Source organism: Onychomys torridus, chromosome 9 (genome assembly GCF_903995425.1).
Source record: "Onychomys torridus chromosome 9, mOncTor1.1, whole genome shotgun sequence".
Classification (NCBI taxonomy): domain Eukaryota; kingdom Metazoa; phylum Chordata; class Mammalia; order Rodentia; family Cricetidae; genus Onychomys; species Onychomys torridus.
Genome location: NC_050451.1, coordinates 6,032,303 through 6,051,399, shown reverse-complemented (window position 1 = coordinate 6,051,399; position 19,097 = coordinate 6,032,303). Strand labels below are relative to the sequence as shown.

Genomic DNA, 19,097 nt, shown 5'->3' with positions numbered 1-19,097 from the left:
GAATGCACACACACACACACACACACACACACACACACACACACATACACATACATGAACATACATGCATGCACAGCTTACAGAACAATATCTACTGGCTTCACATTATCTTTTTATTTAATACAAGACAGCAGAGTACTTGAGATGGTTTTTGTCTTGTGTGTGTGTGTGTGTGTGTGTGTGTGTGTGTGTGTGTGTGTGTGTGTGCTTTCTTTCTTTACATGCATGTGTAGAATTTTATATTAACATATGCAGTTCATTTTTACATGGTTATATAACAATCCCCACTAATGATTTTCTCCTGTTTCAATTTTCTAAGTTAGAAGGACAGCCTCAGACAGCCACACTCTTAGCTTGGACGTTTAACTGTTTCTGATGTTTGTGGGCTTGCCAATATTTGTAGAGATGTTGGCCTCCCTGAAGCCACTTAGTATCAGATAACCCTAAGTGAGGTTACCAGACAGCCTGGAGTCTGTGGGACGGGCCAGGCTGGCCCAGGTGCCACCGTCTCTGCCACGTGGCAAGAGAAACAGACACAGCTCTGCCCCATCATGGTCTGCCAGCCTTTCTGGTTTCCTGATTGCCTCTCCTTCCCTGAGCCCTCAGCCCCCACCCACTCACTCAGATCATCTCTTTTCGTCCTCCCCACTTTGGAGATTTTTCTTTTCTTCTTAATTCTGGACATTTCAAGTGAATGTCTACAAAATCTCAGAAGACAGGCAAGCAAGTGTCCAAATTCAGATCTTCTCCCGTACCCCAGATCCTGTGTAACGTTGAAGTCCCAGATCCCATGAAATTTTGTATCTGCAGTTCTGCTTGCCTGCTTCCTGCAGCTTTGTGTTGTCACACCTAAAGATTCACAGCGATTCTTTAATATCAAATCCCCAGGCAGTGCCATGAGTGCCCTGTTTGAGAAGTCTGTGGAGTCTGGTGTAGAGTGGAGTATACATGGTACATGGCCTGGTGGAGAGTGGTGTATACATGGTACATGGCCTGGTGGAGAGTGGTGTGTACATGGTACATGGCCTGGTGGAGAGTGGTGTGTACGTGGTACATGGCCTGGTGGAGAGTGGTGTGTACATGGTACATGGCCTGGTGGAGAGTGGTGTGTACATGGTGCATGGCCTGGTGGAGAGTGGTGTATGCGTGGTGCATGGCCTGGTGGAGAGTGGTGTGTACATGGTGCATGGCCTGGTGGAGAGTGGTGTGTACATGGTACATGGCCTGGTGGAGAGTGGTGTATGCATGGTGCATGGCCTGGTGGAGAGTGGTGTGTACATGGTGCATGGCCTGGTGGAGAGTGGTGTGTACATGGTACATGGCCTGGTGGAGAGTGGTGTATGCGTGGTACATGGCCTGGTGGAGAGTGGTGTATACATGGTGCATGGCCGGCCTGGTGGAGAGTGGTGTGTACATGGTACATGGCCTGGTGGAGAGTGGTGTGTACATGGTGCATGGCCTGGTGGAGAGTGGTGTATACGTGGTACATGGCCATTCCTCTTCTAGCGCCTTTTAATCCACACATCCTGTCTGCTTTGCTCTAACAGACTTTGTTACATAAGTCTGCTGCCTTTTCTCACCCCATCACTTCTTTTTGAGGGGTGGGTATTAATTTTTAGGTCAGCAATCAAAGTCATGGGTTCTGTTACAGCGTTTTCATATATAGGGAACCGGCCTCTCCACCTATAGGTCTTTCCACAGATGTTTGCTTTCCCAAGCACGTCTTGCTGTCTGCAGCCTCATGGTTATATTAGTAGTTCTCTCTACCTGCATCCACCACAGGGAGGGGTGAGGGTGGGGTTAAACTAGGCTTGGGGGCTTTTACTAATGAAGACAAGTTTCCTCACTGTGTTTCCATAGGCAGCCTCCTCCTGAGCAGAAGTTTCATTGGTGTTTAATGATCTATAATTCTCCATTTCTACCCTCCCGCCATTAGGGGACCTTTCCTTCACCCATGGCTTGTTGCTTCAGACCATTTATAGTTCATGCTGTGGGTTAGGCTATGTCTGCTGCCTTGTCCCATTTTTCAGAAGGGTAAGTTGTTCCATGTGTCTTCCGGGGTGTGGAGGGCTGTATGAACAGCCTTTTTTTCTTCTGGTCATTATGAACTGATCACTGTAAACATGTTGGATATGTACTTTATTCACTGAAGGTTTCATTCTTACACACACCACTGCTTCCTTCCCCAGTTGAGAGCCTCTTCAAGCCCATGCCTCAGCTTTTGCATATGATCCCGGAGGATTTTTTTCTGGCCTGCTTGTCTTTCTGATATGACAAAGTGTTCCGGGATCTGCTTACATGTTTCCTGGTTCATTTATTTGCCTATTTTTTCTTTTTAAATAAGAAAGGGTGATTGAAGCCAAAATCTAGGCGTAAATCATGAGCATTGCTATTATGTCAACTAGAAGATACTTTGCATTCTTAAAAGACAGTTATCAAGAGTCACTGCTGATACTCCAGAGCAGGACCATAGAGCTTTGCTCAATATTGTCATTTCTTACGGTGTTCATCTCCTTTCTCTACACAGAAAAAGAAAGAAAGGAAGGAAGGAAGGAAGGAAGGAAGGAAGAAAGAAAGAAAGAAAGAAAGAAAGAAAGAAAGAAAGAAAGAAAGAAAGAAAGATAGAGAGAGAGAGAGAAAAGCAGCCTTGCGCTCTAATAACATTGGCGTGCCTACTGGTGTGCTTAACATTTATGTACATGCATGTTTTTAAGAACAGCCTTTTATTTTATACTTGATTTGATAGATAGATACTTGCAGAGACTAAGCCCAATCACTGTATTCTAAGACCATCTGATGTGTTTCCCCCAATGTACTACCTACATATTGAGCTCATTTACTTCAATGGTGGTATGTTTGCTCATTCGGCTAGGAACAGAACCAAGGGCCCATTCACACTAAGGAAATACCATTTCTAGGCTAAATCCAAAGCTCTCCTGTTTGTTTCACTTTATTGAAACAAGTTGTATCGCAGTTTTCCAGATCTGTTGTTTTCTACCTTAAAAATGTAATTTAGAGTATAACTCTATAAAGTATTTTCATGGCTCCAAACCAAAGGTACCCAAGAAGGGGAAGATTCAGAGCAGCCTAACTTCCATTCTGTCCCCACACCCTGTTCCATTTCCTCCCCACAGGCAACCATTTCTGGTTGTTGTTCCTTTTAGAACAACAACAACAACAACAACAAAAAATGTGCATTCGTTTGCAGCCCCACCTTGAATAGACAGTAGACATACTGTCACACTGTACCCACATTTCTCTCCCTTGTCCTCAGGATTTCAAGCTACAAGGACAGAGAAGAGATCCTTATCTCTCTCTCTCCAGCTGTGTAGTACTCCTCGACAAGGTGGCATGCAGCTTCTTGACAATTCCTTGGCACAAACTCCTAACGTTGCCAATCACTGCAGATCTGCTGTCACCCTAACTAGGACATAGCCGCAGCAGTCTCATTACAAAAAAAATCAAGCCATGATCTGACTTCCCTAGCCATGATTTTGTGCCAGTGTGGGCCCATGTTCCATCTCATTAGGTACTTGGAGAGTTCTGGAGGTACCAAGCTGAGAAGACATCAAAGCATGTGCCTATTTGTCAGTGGTTGCTGTCCTGAGAAGAAATGCCTTAACTCTCTGAGGCCCAAACCTGCAACACTGGTGGCTTGGCTATGATACCCCTGGGAGCTTCTCAAGGGCTCTGCAAGGACTCTAGAGGTGAGAAGAGGAAAGACCAGGGCAAGTGCTCTACACAGAGATCTACTGGGCACAAAGGTCCGAGGCAAGAGAGAGGTTAAAGCAATCCTGTCGCCACAGAAATGGGCGATGGGCAGTTTTGGACAGTGGCTGTTCTCTCCCTTCAGCTGTTCCGCCGAACAGAGTCAAAATGCCTGTGTGTCAGCCAGTGCTCACCTGTGCTTAGCACACTCCTCAACCCCTGCAGCCAGGCTGCTCTGCGGCTCCCTCCATGACCTCTGCATTGGAAGAATGATCGTTTAAGAAGGCCTTGTGTCCATGGGTGTGAGAGCGATGCACCCCAAGGAAAATAGGGTTCTTGTTGAAGTCTAGGATTAGAACCACTGCTGTCTGGGCAACTGAGACTTTAACCATAGCTTAGCACCACAGCCCAGGATGAATCAACCGGATGGGGCTAGGTGAATGTCTGTGACCCAGAGACCAGCCGGCCAAGCACTGTGCAACACAAATACATTGCAAGTCACAAGGGTCGCTTGAAATCTCCTGGAGCCTAACAAGTGAAAAAAAAAATGAGCAAAAACAATTTTAAATAAATGTGATTGAAGTTGTTGGACAGTGTCATACCTGTCTATAGTACACTCTGGTTCCTGTCACCTTGACCCCCTCTTCTTTCCCTCCCACCCCATTCCCTGCGCACCCCCTCTTCCCTACAGGACCCTTTTCCTCCTTTATGTCTTTCCATTTCAAATTCACTGAGTTTTACCAGAGCCATCTGTGTGGGCACAGAGTCAGAGCTACCCACTAGAGCCTGAGTCAGCTGTGGGTACACAGCCGAACACAGGGGCTGCCCCTCCCCCAGGATCTATCAGTAGTCAGCAGTTCAGCAGAGAGGAATAGAGGCCCATGAACTCTCCACGCATTTTCAGGGTTGACTGTCGTCAGACCCAAGTCATGTACAGGCAGCCTTTGATGCTGTAAGGTCAGGTTGCATGGAAACAAAGTCTAATGGTATGTTTTATTAAACCCACAATAGCCAGAGTATGATGTTCCCTGACTTACAATGAAGTGATGGTCCAACATACACATGGTAAGTTGAAAATTCATTAGATGCAAAACAACAAGCTTAGCCATGTGGGTGGTTCCCTTTGTGGCTGACTGAGCAGTTTTTTGTCCCCACCCAGCACCTCCAGAATAATTACACCAGATACTACCAACCTGCAAAAGATCAGCATCTGTACTGGGAGGCTGACCACCAGATACATGCCTCATTATCACAGATATAAAATGGAAAATCCCAAGCAAGGTCATTGTAAGTTATAGATCATCTATACTATCATCCCAATAAAGGATCAATACAGGACGTGACTGAAGTATCTATGTGTCATGGGGATACTAAGTCTCTCTCTCTCTCTCTCTCTCTCTCTCTCTCTCTCTCTCTCTCTCTCTCTCTCTCTCACACACACACACACACACACACACACACACACACACACACACACACTTCACAAACTTCTGTTTTAGAGTCCTAACCAAGGAACCCTAGAGGTTAAGCCTCAGGGAGACTGTCTCACCCTCAAGCCAGGAAATCCCTCCATCAACGATGACAAGTCCCAACTGTGTCCGGACAGGAAGAGCAGCAGCCCCATGAAAATGTCCTCGGCCACACGGGTCTGCTGTTCCCAGACTGTGAGCTACTAATGGAGCACTCCTTTTGAGTTTAACAAGGCACTGGGTGGGATAACATAAGCAGTCAGCATGCCTCTACACACACAGAGATCCCAGGTCCTGAAAGACTATTATAGTCAGGATCTGAAATGTGCCACACAGGCTCATGTTTTGAGCATTCTAGCCCAGCTGTTTGGTGCATCTTGACCCTGCCTCTACTCCTGTGATGAGGATTGAACCTACAGCTTCATACATTCTAGGCATAGCCTTTCTTGCTTTTTTAATTTTAATTTTGAGACAGCATCTCACTAAGTTGCCTAAGCTAGCCTTGAATTCACTCTGTAGCCCAGGCAGGCCTTAAACTTGCGAACCTATTGCCTAAGCTTTCCAAGCTTGCACCAACAAGCCCAGCTGTGGCACAACTCTGAAGGCTATGGAACCTTTAGGAAGTGTGGCCTAGCTATAGTTCACAGGGTGGTTTTTCTTATCTCCTCCTCCTGAAGCTCTGGGATAGCAAACAACTCATTGAGGTGGAATGAAAGGCCAGGCTCACTAGTGTAAGGACACTGAATGGTACAAGGCACAATATAAGTGTTCCATATGGGCTGGCTAGCTTTTTCATTTTTATTATCAAGTCAAGAAGATGCAACAGGCTCCTGAAGACATTGACAGAAATGATTCCCAAGGAAGTCTTGGTGCTGGCAAAGAAATATCACCTATGACAGGTCACAAGGGTAGAAGAATCAGGTGAGTTATCTCATGATCTCCGCAGGGATGTGAGCTCCAAATGGCCAGAACCAGAGCCCAGCTACAGGAGCCATTGTGCACTGCCCGAGTTCCCAGCTTTTGAACATGCCGAGTTATACAGCAGCAGCACCAATTAAAGCTGGTGTAAGATGAAGAAGCTAGTGAACATTGTAGGCATCAAGGCCACGGCTCGGCCATTTTGCTTCTGCTGTTGAGCCGGTACTCTGTCCTGCTATGTTCCAGAGGCCTTCCGAGGGCTGTCATTGCAGGGATGGGACACGGCAACACACGGCCTGAGGACAGCTTTATTTATGTTCCTGCTGAACAGACAAGCAGGCCTTGTTTTTCTAGACCATTCAGAGCACGGTGGCTCACATAGCAGCCATGAGTCTACATTTAGAACCGTGTCTTCATTCACATTCTTTCCGTGAAGCTCATGGCTCCTGGGCTGGAAGACAGTGGTCACTTCTTCTTGGCCAGACCCCAGGAACCATGCCTGCTCTGGGCTATTCAGAATCTGTGTTCTTGATCCAGAGCCTAACTGTTGTCCTTTGCTGGGGGTGGTCTGTGACAGTGTGCCCACAGTAACTAATGCAGAGGTGGGATCCACGGCTTGTGGAAGGTGGAAGCCTTTCCTGGGGGCACCTGGATCCTGGGGTGGAGTGCTGTGGTCTGGTTAGCTTGCTTGGAGGTTCCTACTAAGCAGATGCCTTATTGTTCTCTCCCAACACTGTTGACCAAGCTGCCTGTCACTCCCTGGCCCCCTGAAGGTTCCCTGGCCCCTAGTCAGTCAGCCACTTCAAGCAAACAGTATCAGCTCTTGCCTCGGAGCACAGATCACCAGATCACCGTGTCTATGATCCCAAACCAGACATGAGGTCATGCTTGCCACCTGTGAGGCATTAAGAGTAAGCTGGGAAGAGCAACTCGGAGGAGGAGGAGAGTGAACAGAGTTGGGAAATCAGAAGCCCCACTGAACGGTTCAGCTCTTGTTACTCACCCAAAGCAAATTCCACGGATATTGAGGTTTAGCAAGGCTGTGCTGTCTAATGTTGGGATGAAGTGACTCTGGCCACATGCAGATGACACGGAACTGACTGTAAATTTGTTTACATGTGTAATGGGGGAAATAATCACTAAAATATCAAATCTATGATTTCTTGGGTATTGTTTAATAGAAAGCTCTATTTAAAAAAATAAGTTGGCTTAAGTTTTATTTAAAGGAAACTAATAAATGGTAAGTTAGAGGGCTGAGGATGTCATAAAAATTGTGTAACAATAGTAAATAAATGGCTAATATGTGAAACTTGACAATGTAATTGTATATATATCCTCACTCCTTTAACAGATCAGCGGGTACTCTTTCCCGTTTAAAAGTAGGTAAACTGAGGTTTAGCAAGGAAGAGTGACTTGGCTGGTGTCAGAGAGCTGGGGATTAATGGAATCAGGGCTCCCTGGGCCTGTGTGATGTTTTCACTCCCGTTTCAAGTTGTCATTTGTCCTGGGTGGGAGGGGTAACACTGAAAGGTTCGTTTAGAGTCTTCTTCAGACCACCTCTAAATGCTGAACCTATCCAGGGCCTGATGTTCACAGGCTAAGGTTCAAGGCTGGGACAGAGGTGCTGCCCTTGAGGTGCCCACAGAGTCAGGACAGGCAGTCCACAAATAGATCCAGAGGTATAGTGCTCTGCAGGGCTCCCCCAGGGCATTGAGCTCTGTATGGAGCCAGTTATCTGGCAGGGCTGAACAACCTGGATCCCTCAGGCCACAGACCAAGGGAGCTTTAGGGGCTTTAGACAAAAGAGAAGAAGTTCTTGTATCAAATCTTGGCAGTAAGTGAGCTTTCCCAGGACCAGATTGGGAGGATGAGGGGGACAAGGAGCTAGCACAGCCTAGGCGGAAAGGAAGAAGGTAGTCTAGGGCCATTTAGGGGTATGGCAGGTGACCCAGGCCAATCTAGGATGCAGCCATAGAGAAGGCAGATGTGAATTCATCTTGGGACTTTGGAGTGGGGGAGGTAGGGGTTCCCAGAGAAGGAGGGGAAATCCCTGGGCTGACAGAAAAGATCTGTCATTGGTACCCAGGTTGTGCAAACACCAAGGCCAAGTTGTTGAGTGGGCACTTACCTTGCATCTTCTCTGGTTATTTCACATCCTTCTGCATCTCTCCCCTGGAAACCCAGCCCAGCCTTCCCCTAGCCTGTGGCTGGCCAGATTATTTTGCTCCAAAAGCGTGGCAGAGTATGGCTCCTTACTCGAGGAATGCAGGCTGTGGTTGTCCAGAGCCGATGATGAAACGGGCTATTTCTGCTCTGGGACATCAGCAGGCCTCCGTTGCCGGTTCCAAGGCACACACTATCATGTTCTTAACATTTCTTGAGACAAATGCTTTCCTCCCCCACCTTGAGATATTTTTATTGGAATCTAGGTTCTGGGGTGACTTTAGAAATCACTCTGAACTGAAGCTGGAATCGTAGTGGGGTCCAGCTAATCGGCAAACAATTTTCACTCCTGGAGTTATCTATTACTCGTGGCTGATCTGGATGTAAAAATAGCCTCTGAGGCTGTTTGTTTAATCTGACTGTTACTTGACACCACGCGGGTGTTGCCGAGCGGACTGTTTGCCTCTTCCCCACCACGAACACCATTTGGTTTCCCCAGGCCAGTCTCTGTTTGGGTAAGCTTCTGGGCCTTCCACGTCTGGCAGCTTCTGGCCGCCGATTTTTGCTCAAGTGGGTGGGTAACTTGGTGAGACGCAGGCAGTCCGAGTGTTGAATCCTCTTTCCTCTCCTCTCTGGGCAGCCTGGCTAAGGGGGAAGAAGTTTGGGCAACTGGGCAGAGCCGGTAGCCTCCAGATCCTGGGAAGGCCTGTGGAACAAGCAGCTGGTTCGCACGTGGAGATCGGAAGGTACAGTCTGCACACTTGCTTGCTCCTTGGCACAGTCAAGGGAGTCTCAAGCTGATAGTAGAAGGGGTGCCTGCTCCGGGTGGGCTGCAAGTGTTAAGATGTGTAGGATGGTGTCTGCAGGGTAAGAGCACACTGAGTGCTGGGGCTCTCAGGGCTGAGTGTACTTTGTGGACCATGAACAGAAGATTTAGCTAGCATTTATGTGTGACTTTGTCTTCCCACGTATCTGTCAGGGTGCTCAGCTCTTACACGGCAGAGTGAGCACGTGCTGGTGTATATGTCAGATCCTTGCATTGCCAAACGGGACCACCAGGGTCCCAGGGTTCACAGCAGAGTTGAAGGAGACTCTGTCGTCACTTGCAGCTGTAACAGAGACACTGGCTATGGCACTCTGACTTGTGGGCTTTGAAAGCATGTGGGTCTCCAACACAGAGCTCTCAGCAGACTGCCTGTCCTCATGCACCCCAGGGAACCCAACCAGATTCCTTGCAAGTCAGGCTTGCCTAGTGGAAAGCCATTTTTTTTCTTTTTCTTTTTTCTTTTTCCGATGGAGAAGAATTGGTAAGTGATGAGAACAGTTTTGAATATAAATATATGAAAGTTTAACAGAATTAAGAAATATTATTTAGCATTGTAAAATGCCTCTGTAAATAAAGGAATCAGATGTGCATGCTAAACAATGTCTGCTTTTCTAACCTTTGGAAACAGTGGTGACTGGGAGCCTGGATTTGTAAATAAAGCTTTGCTGGCACACAGCCCAGCGCGTTCATTTGCATACAGCCAGGCAGCTTTTACACACCTGCCCAGACTGTGCAGTGTGAAAAAATGAAACCAAGTCTGTGATCTTTTACAGAAAAAGGTTGCTGACTGCCCATGGGGCACGTGCTCCTGGAGCCGAGTAGAATTTTAATCCACGTACATCCACAACAGCAATGCAGTTCATGCAAGCAAGTCCAAATTGAGTTGGTCACCCCAAAACAAAACAGAGAAAAAGACATGCAAGCAGGGTGTCTGAAGCAGGAAGGTGGGAAAAGGGGTCAGCTAGGACCGAAGAGGATTGAGAGAGGGTAATGGGGGTGGAAGTAATCAAATACACTATACATTGCCAAAGGATAAATAATAATGATGATGGTGGTGATGATGATGATGATGGTGATGATGGTGATGATGATGATGATGATGATGGTGGTGGTGGTGGTGATAATAAAAGCAAATTTAGGAAGAAAGAACAGCTTAGGAGCAGGACAGTCAGGGCCAGCAGCAGGTAGGCTCTGAAATCTCCTTCCTAGGCCTGCTTGTCAGTTCTGGGTCACGCTGGAAGGGTTCAGTTTTGCCCTGTGGGGCTGAGGGTTACCTGAGCCTTAGAGTCTCCAGTCGTGTGGAGCATCTGTATGGCCAGCCGACCAGAGCGGATTATGCTTATTGGGGAGTTTATAAATAGCCATCTCGGGGTGACCCAAGTCCAACCTGCGTCTGCCCCTGGGTCTTTGGGCTGGAAGCAAGTGTTCCTGCTTTTTGGTGACCAGAGCTGGTAGGAATGGGATCAAATGCTCACACTAAAGAGAAAGGGGGATGATGGGATGCTGGATCATGGAGGCAGAGGGACCAGAGTCCACCAGGACGCTCAAGCGAAGGGAGCTGTGAGCAGGTAACAGGAAAGGCCAGAGGCAGCCTTGTGGCCTCAGAGGAAGAGTCCATCTCTTGGCTGGCTGCCTTTTCTCAGCAAATGCCTGTGTTTCCTGCTCTCTGCTCTTGACCCTGACTAACAGGGGGAAGCCCCATGTTCTAAAATAGCTTATTCCCCCAGTCTCAGTAACTGAGCCCTGCCCATGACGCCAAGGCTAGACTGACTTGCTGTTGCCTCTTGGGGTTTTAATCTGCCTGTACAGGGTTTACTGGAGAGGAGTGGGGATTTTAAGAGAATGTCCCTGGGGGAAGGTGCACAGGGCTGGCATTCCACAGTAAGATCCAAGCAGGCTAGAGTGTCTAGGCTTTGTTTCTATTGGTAGAATTGAACCCCATTTCACCAAATCTAGCCAACCCATAGCCCTGTGATTCCATGGTTTTCTTTTGATGTTTGTTCCTGCTTTTTTGTTTTGAAACATAGGCTGGCCTTGAACTCCCGATCCTCTGTCTCTGTTTCCAAAGTGCCAAGTTCTGAGGGTATAGGAGTGTGCCACCATACTCTGCCCATCTTGGGTTTCATTTAGTTAAGAAAGCTCCAAGTGCCTCTTGGCCTCTGCTTGGTTCCCAGGGGCTTGCATGGCATGAGCTGGTGGGAGCGGCTGCAGGGGAGCCAAAGGATCCATGGAGGTCACAGATCAGGACCCAGCAGGGACCTGTGGAATACACACCAGTGCTGAGGTATACCCACACAGTGTTAGCCACGGGGTCAGTGTGGATCGTAGCTGTATATGGGACTAGTGCAGTAAGAGTAATACATGTGCTTCGAGAGTCAGGGGATGGTGGAGCATGTTCTTGGCTTGAGGACCAGCCTCAAGTGGCAGATGGAGTGAGGTGGGGCAAAACACATTCTGATCTGGGCCTGTGTAAGTTGACCTTAGAGGAATCTGACAGCAAAAGAGTTTGAAGAACCCAGCAAGTATCTGTAGCTTCTCTAAGGACTTGGGAGATAGTGTTCCCACCCAGCTCTCCAAGGTCCAGCTGAGACAGGATGTGAACAAATGGCGGCACCTAGGAAGGGCTCCCAAAACACACTTCCCAGTGCTTACACTCAGCCTCAATGGGAGCCCCAGGCTTCCCTTTTTTTTTTTTTTTTTTATCTTATTCAGGAACTGGCTGGCTGGGTAGAGAGACACATATCGCCTCAGCCATTTCCCACCATAAAGCCTTTGCCCAAAGGAAGGAGGAGGTGCTGGGATTCAGTTTATTCATCTAGGAGCAGGTTTCTAAGACAGCTCAGATCATCCCCAGCCTGTCTGTGGTGAATGGAAGCTGCTTTCACTCCTGGTACTGCTGAGCCCTACCTTTGAGGAACAGGTGACATTGGAGCTGCCCCTTGGCTGGTTCTGAGACTACCAGGCAACATACAACATTGTGTTTTGGGGGTCAAAACCTGGGCCTTGGCAACTCTAACAAGTTAGGCCTGGCCACCTGGCCTCAATAGTCCAACCAGAGAGACAAGAGCTGGGAAGAGATTTAGTCCATGTGACCACACTAGAAAGAGGAACACAGAGTCCCAGTGATCCCCAAAACTATCTTTAGGGGTCCTGATATGAAGTTTAAGTTTAAACATTATGTGCATGCCCAGCTAGCTCAGTTGGTAGACCAGGAAATTCCTAACTTTAAAGATAAGGATTAAAATCATTGACCCATGATTGTCTAGCTCTGTCCTTTAAGGCGATCTAAGTTGTCATAACTGTGAAATCTTCCTGAGAAACCAGATCCTCCTTTGGCTGGCACCAGGCTTTAGCCCTTCCCTTCTACTAGCATGAGATTTCTGGGGAAATTTCAACTCCCTAGAGACCTTTTGTTTCACTATTCTGATAGACAAAGGGCGGGCAGAGGCACCTTTCCCTCTAGAATATCTTCACTCATGCCAGCACCATTACAGCACAAAGAGCTTCCCCCTGTCCCCAGTCTGGCCTTGTCTGACTCTCACAGGAGGTAGAGCCCAAGTGCTCCAGAAGTCAAAGGCACAGCTCAAAGACACAAAGACCCTGCCCTCAGTTCCCACACCACGGCCTCCATGCAGTGGCCAGCTACATGTTCCCAACAGATAAGGTGTTAGCATGTCTGGGTTGAGGTCACCCAGCACGATAAATCTTAGGATCTTCTTCATAGATGCAGACTTTGGGGCTCAGAGGGGTTTAATAACTTGCCTAAGCATGCACAGCTAATGAGGGACAGAGGAGGTTGCCCCAAGACCAGGGAAGCCTTGGGAGCTCTGGTCAGCCCCAGTTCAATGAAGGAAGTCTCCATCACTGCTGTCTCCCTTTATGTTGGGGAAAGGCAAAGCCCTTCCAGTGACTCTAGTGATTGACAGTAGGCCTGAATTAACCAAGTTACCTGGTAGTGAGGACCATGCCATCTCTGTTTCACAGACCCAAGGACCTACTTCATCTTCCTAGTAACCATATGAGGTTATGAAGAAACTGAGGCACAAAGAAGGACGTATTTACTTATTTATTTTTGTAATTTGTTAAGAGCCACACACTGCTGGTTCAGCTAGGATCCAAGTTCAAGACATCTGACATCCCAAGGTTCCTGTCTTAGTCTACTCAAGCTGCCATCATAAAAATACATAAATGGCTTATAAACAACACAGTTCAAGATACCAGGCCTGCCCAAGAGCCAAATCCTCACATACAGTATCTTCCTGCTGTGTATTGACTAGGTAGGGAGAGGGCAAAGGAATTCTGTCAGTTATTTCCATAAAACACTAATCCCATTCACAGGACTCCACCCACGTGACCTACTCACCTCCCAGATCCTGAGCCATCGAGCTCAGGATTAAGGTTAGACACATAAACATGAGATACACATCCAGGCCACAGCTGTATCTTGTGCTAAGAATTCCCCTGTACTGAATCCTCACTCCATGGAAGTCTACCCATGCTCCTGCAGTTCTCTCCCAGTCTACCCATGTTCCTGCAGTTCTCCCCCAGTCTACCCATGCTCCTGCAGTTCCCACTCAGTCTACCCATGCTCCTGCAGTTCCCACCCAGTCTACCCATGCTCCTGCAGTTTCTACCGTCCACCCATGCTCCTGCAGTTCTCCCCCAGTCTACCCATGCTCCTGCAGTTCCCACCCAGTCTACCCATGCTCCTGCAGTTCCCACCCAGTCAACCCATGCTCCTGCAGTTCCCACCCAGTCTACCCATGCTCCTGCAGTTCCCACTCAGTCTACCCATGCTCCTGCAGTTCTCTCCCAGTCTACCCATGCTCCTGCAGTTCCCACCCAGTCTACCCATGCTCCTGCAGTTCTCCCCCAGTCTACCCATGCTCCTGCAGTTCTCTCCCAGTCTACCCATGCTCCTGCAGTTTCTACCCAGTCTACCCATGCTCCTGCAGTTCTCCCCCAGTCTACCCATGCTCCTGCAGTTCTCTCCCAGTCTACCCATGTTCCTGCAGTTTCTACCCAGTCTACCCATGCTCCTGCAGTTCTCCCCCAGTCTACCCATGCTCCTGCAGTTCTCTCCCAGTCTACCCATGCTCCTGCAGTTCCCACCCAGTCTACCCATGCTCCTGCAGTTCCCACCCAGTCTACCCATGCTCCTGCAGTTCCCACCCAGTCTACCCATGCTCCTGCAGTTCCCACTCAGTCTACCCATGCTCCTGCAGTTCTCTCCCAGTCTACCCATGCTCCTGCAGTTCCCACCCAGTCTACCCATGCTCCTGCAGTTCTCCCCCAGTCTACCCATGCTCCTGCAGTTCTCTCCCAGTCTACCCATGCTCCTGCAGTTTCTACCCAGTCTACCCATGCTCCTGCAGTTCTCCCCCAGTCTACCCATGCTCCTGCAGTTCTCTCCCAGTCTACCCATGTTCCTGCAGTTTCTACCCAGTCTACCCATGCTCCTGCAGTTCTCCCCCAGTCTACCCATGCTCCTGCAGTTCTCTCCCAGTCTACCCATGCTCCTGCAGTTCCCACCCAGTCTACCCATGCTCCTGCAGTTCCCACCCAGTCTACCCATGCTCCTGCAGTTCCCACCCAGTCTACCCATGCTCCTGCAGTTCCCACTCAGTCTACCCATGCTCCTGCAGTTCTCTCCCAGTCTACCCATGCTCCTGCAGTTCCCACCCAGTCTACCCATGCTCCTGCAGTTCTCCCCCAGTCTACCCATGCTCCTGCAGTTCTCTCCCAGTCTACCCATGCTCCTGCAGTTTCTACCCAGTCTACCCATGCTCCTGCAGTTTCTACCCAGTCTACCCATGCTCCTGCAGTTCTCCCCCAGTCTACCCATGCTCCTGCAGTTCTCTCCCAGTCTACCCATGTTCCTGCAGTTTCTACCCAGTCTACCCATGCTCCTGCAGTTCTCCCCCAGTCTACCCATGCTCCTGCAGTTCTCTCCCAGTCTACCCATGCTCCTGCAGTTTCTACCCAGTCTACCCATGCTCCTGAAGTTCCCACCCAGTCTACCCATGCTCCTGCAGTTCCCACTCAGTCTACCCATGCTCCTGCAGTTCCCACCCAGTCTACCCATGCTCCTGCAGTTCCCACCCAGTCTACCCATGCTCCTGCAGTTCCCACCCAGTCTACCCATGCTCCTGCAGTTCCCACCCAGTCTACCCATGCTCCTGCAGTTCCCACCCAGTCTACCCATGCTCCTGCAGTTCCCACCCAGTCTACCCATGCTCCTGCAGTTCTCTCCCAGTCTACCCATGCTCCTGCAGTTCCCACCCAGTCTACCCATGCTCCTGCAGTTCCCACCCAGTCTACCCATGCTCCTGCAGTTCCCACCCAGTCTACCCATGCTCCTGCAGTTCCCACCCAGTCTACCCATGCTCCTGCAGTTCCCACCCAGTCTACCCATGCTCCTACAGTTCCCACCCAGTCTACCCATGCTCCTGCAGTTCCCACCCAGTCTACCCATGCTCCTGAAGTTTCTTCACAGTCTACCCATGCTCCTGCAGTTCCCCCCTGTTCTCTTCACAACGTCCCAGGGAGCTAATAGTTACTGCAGCTGGTTGGGCAGAGGCTCTGAGTACTGAGGTGGAATGGCCAGGTAACTTGTCAAGTTCTCTCAGGGCTGGGATATGGAAGCATAGACAGAGCTTTGGATCTGAATCTTGACCTCTACCTCCTGGTCATGACTTTAAGGGAGTTCTTCAACCTCTCTGAGCCTCAATTTTTCCATCTAAAAATTTGTGATGCCAAACCCACCTAATCTTCTAATTGGAACTCCAAACAAGGCCGTATATAGGAAGGGTGTGATGGACAAGTTTAAGGACAGATGGCCAGGAGCTCCCTTGGAGTGCTCGTGCTCAGTGAGCATCCTGGAGTATGGATGATCAATGATGGCTGGCTCTCCCCACTGTGCTTCTCTGCTGGGTCACCCAGCCAAAGGGTACCATTTCCCAGGTGAAGCAATTGTCCTCCAAGATGGTCTGGAAGACTCTCTGGCTCCCCCTTTGCTTCCCTGAAGAGGTAGTGCCTGAGCCAGCTTCTCTATACAGCCTGGAACACTCTGGGTTCTTTCAGGGATCCCCTCTCACCTTGTCTGGCTACTTTCTGGGGGCTGGAGAGAGGTTGATTGCTGGGCAGTAACCTATTCCCAACATAGCCACATGCCTCTCCTAAGGGACCGTCCCCATTTTCATCAACATATGACTGTGCTAGGGAATAGCACTGGGTGAACAAGGTTCTGCAGTATGGGATCCCCTCTGGACAACCTCCATAGAATCAGAAGTGGTTCCCATGAGAGCCAGCAAGCCAGCACCAAATCAGGATTAGAAAAATAGCAGTTTGTCCGAAATCTGTTGTATTCTGAAACTATAATCCAGAGGGGCAGTATTTCTGTCTATATGGGATGCTAGAGGGTTCCAGGGTCTTTGCATCTCATGTTTTAGAGTCTGCTGGGTGGGTGCAGACAGAACAGAAGGACATCCTGTGGCCAGAGGTCCTAAAATCAGCTCCTGGGAGGCTCAAGTGTGAAACTCAGAGCATGGAGCTACGAGGGGTGGTACAGCATTGAGAAAGGTGCTTGACCTGAGTGGGCATCCCAGAAGCTCCCAGGGATGTCCACATGCATGCATGATGCATGCAGCAGGAGCTTCCCCGCTCAGCAGTACCAGGTTCAAACCCCATTCTGCCAGATGCTAAGCCTCTCTAGACTCCACATTCCTCCTCCATGAATAAGAGAGATTCCTATCTCGTGCTGTTGTTGTATTGAGTGACAATAAGTATTGATGATATTGGGCCATACAGTGTTAATCTTGTGCCAGGGGTACAGCAGGTGGGAATGTCTCTCATCCATCCATTCATCCCATTGACAAGTAAGTGCCTTGTCCTCATGCTAGCACATACACTGTGGGGACTGTGAGCACACAACCTGTCGGTAGACTACCAACAGGGGAAGCCTGCTCCTTCCCAGTGAATCTTGTCTGACCTCGTCAGTTATGAGGCTCAGAACTCGGGTTTCCAGTTCCTACTCAGATGAAAATCACTACAAATAGGGTTGGTTTGAACTGTTTTACAGGGCCAGTTCAGAGAGATGTCCAGAATGATGCTGTCATAGAGCCAGGCTTCTGGGTTGTCCTATGGCTGAGACTGCCTCTGCAGCTCCTTTCCAAAGCCAATTCCTGCATTTCTTGAGTCCAGGGCAGGATACCCATGGAGAAGGTGGAAGAGAAGTATAGACAGATGTGGATCTCGGAGCCTGATGCCACCCCCCGCCGGGGACTTTGTCAGTGTCTGCAGTCGCCAGGTCATTAAGCCCTGCTAGGTGAGCCTCCACAATGCACTAGCCTTAGTTCCACACCTCAGCAGAGAAGTCTAAGGCTCTAAGACAGTGGTTCTCAGCTTTCCTAATGCAGCACCCCTTTAATACAGTTCCTCGTGTTGTGGGGACCCCCAACCAGACTTATTTCATTACTACTTCGTAACTCTAATTTTCCTACTGTTGTGAATCATATTGTAAATATCTGTTTTCTGATGGTCTTAGGCCACCCCTGTGAAAAGGTTGTTTGATGCCAAAGGGGCTGTGACCCACAGGTTGAGAACGGTTACTTAGTCTTGTCATTTTTTCAGTCGCAGTAGCGTTGATATGCAGCCTTACATAACACTAGCCTTGCGTAACATGGGATCTTGGTGTGAACCTGTGTGCCTTACAAGCTTTGAGGCCCTCCTCTGGTGGCTTTCCTGGCATCAAGCATGGCCCTGCAGTTTGGGTGAGTGGCAAGGTGATCACGTCCTCTTTGGAAAATACTAGTTGATCAGCACTCAGCCCAGTTTTGACAAAAGCCCAAGGAAGGGGGTTACAGAAGGTCCAGAGGCCTTCTGCTCCCGCCTCTGGGGCTAGTACCCCTCCTGTAAAGGTAGATGGAGCACCTCTGAATCTGGAGAGAACAGAGGCTCCTAAGGCTTGGCATCTGCATCTGCAGAGATGTCTGGGGAACACTGCCAACCCACTGGCAATGCCAGTCATGAACTCCTCCCCAACACTGGAAGAATACAGAAACTCTGTTCTGGCCAAGTCTACCAGGCACTCAGGAGTGACATCTAGTACCACCCTGTCCGAGGTGGCAAGAGCAGCGTGCAGCTGCTAGCTGGGGGGCAAGCTTTTGCTAGTGAGACTTTTCACTCAGAAAACAAGCTCAGCTGGAGCCTGCTGGGCTTCAGAAGTATTTCAAAGTCCTCCACACCTTGCAAAGCCTGCTGTGCACACCTGGTCCCAGCTCTGCCTTGGGGGCATCAGGCTGGCATCAGGAAATGAGCCAGTGCACACACCCCAGAGAGCCAGTCGAGAAACACTGTTCAGCCTACCATGGTCATCACGGATCCAGAGCAGGGGCTGCAAGGGGACAGGCTGCTGGAAACCTCTGGAGCTTAGTGCACCCTTCTTTCCCCCAACCTCTCATTTCTCTTGAGACTGGATCCTTCCTTGGGTCTGTGATGCCCGGATCCAGTGTCCTCAACTCCTGGTTAGATTAGCTACAGACTCAGCCCTGGGTCTAGGCGATGATCAGAAGTTTATGGGAAACTGGCCCGTCTAGACATTGTAGCACTGGGTCAGTTTGAGAGCTCTTGGCTTTCACTACCTCTCTCCTAGCTTGAGGAGTCCTCAGATCAGCTCAGGCCTTGGATATTGTAACTCATTTGAATTTTATTGTTGTGATAAACACCACAATTAAAAGCAACTTGGGGAGGAAAGGGATTGTTTCCTCTTACAACGCTCAGGCCACCATCTGTCACTGGGGGAAGTCAGGGCAGGAACTTCTGGCAGGAACCTGGTGGCAGGAACTGAAGCATAGAGCTGCTTACTTCTTGCTCAGCCTACTTTCTTATACAACTCAGGACCTCCTGACTAGGGGTGGCACTGCCCACCTTCCCACATAAATCATTATTCAAGCCAGTCTGGTGGAAGCGTTTTCTCAACTGAGGCTTCCTCCTCCCAGAGGACTCTAATGTGT

At 49.2% G+C, this 19,097-nt stretch overlaps 1 protein-coding gene across 1 annotated transcript in view; it reads left to right on the top strand.

Annotated features, from left to right (window-relative positions):
- The first annotated feature begins 948 nt into the window (after positions 1-948).
- C9H10orf71 (chromosome 9 C10orf71 homolog) overlaps positions 949-19,097 on the top strand; it is a 34,735-nt gene continuing 16,586 nt past the window's right edge. Inside the window, 1 exon segment of the mRNA XM_036199276.1 lies at positions 949-1,417. Within this exon segment, the coding sequence (XP_036055169.1) occupies positions 949-1,417 (469 nt within the window).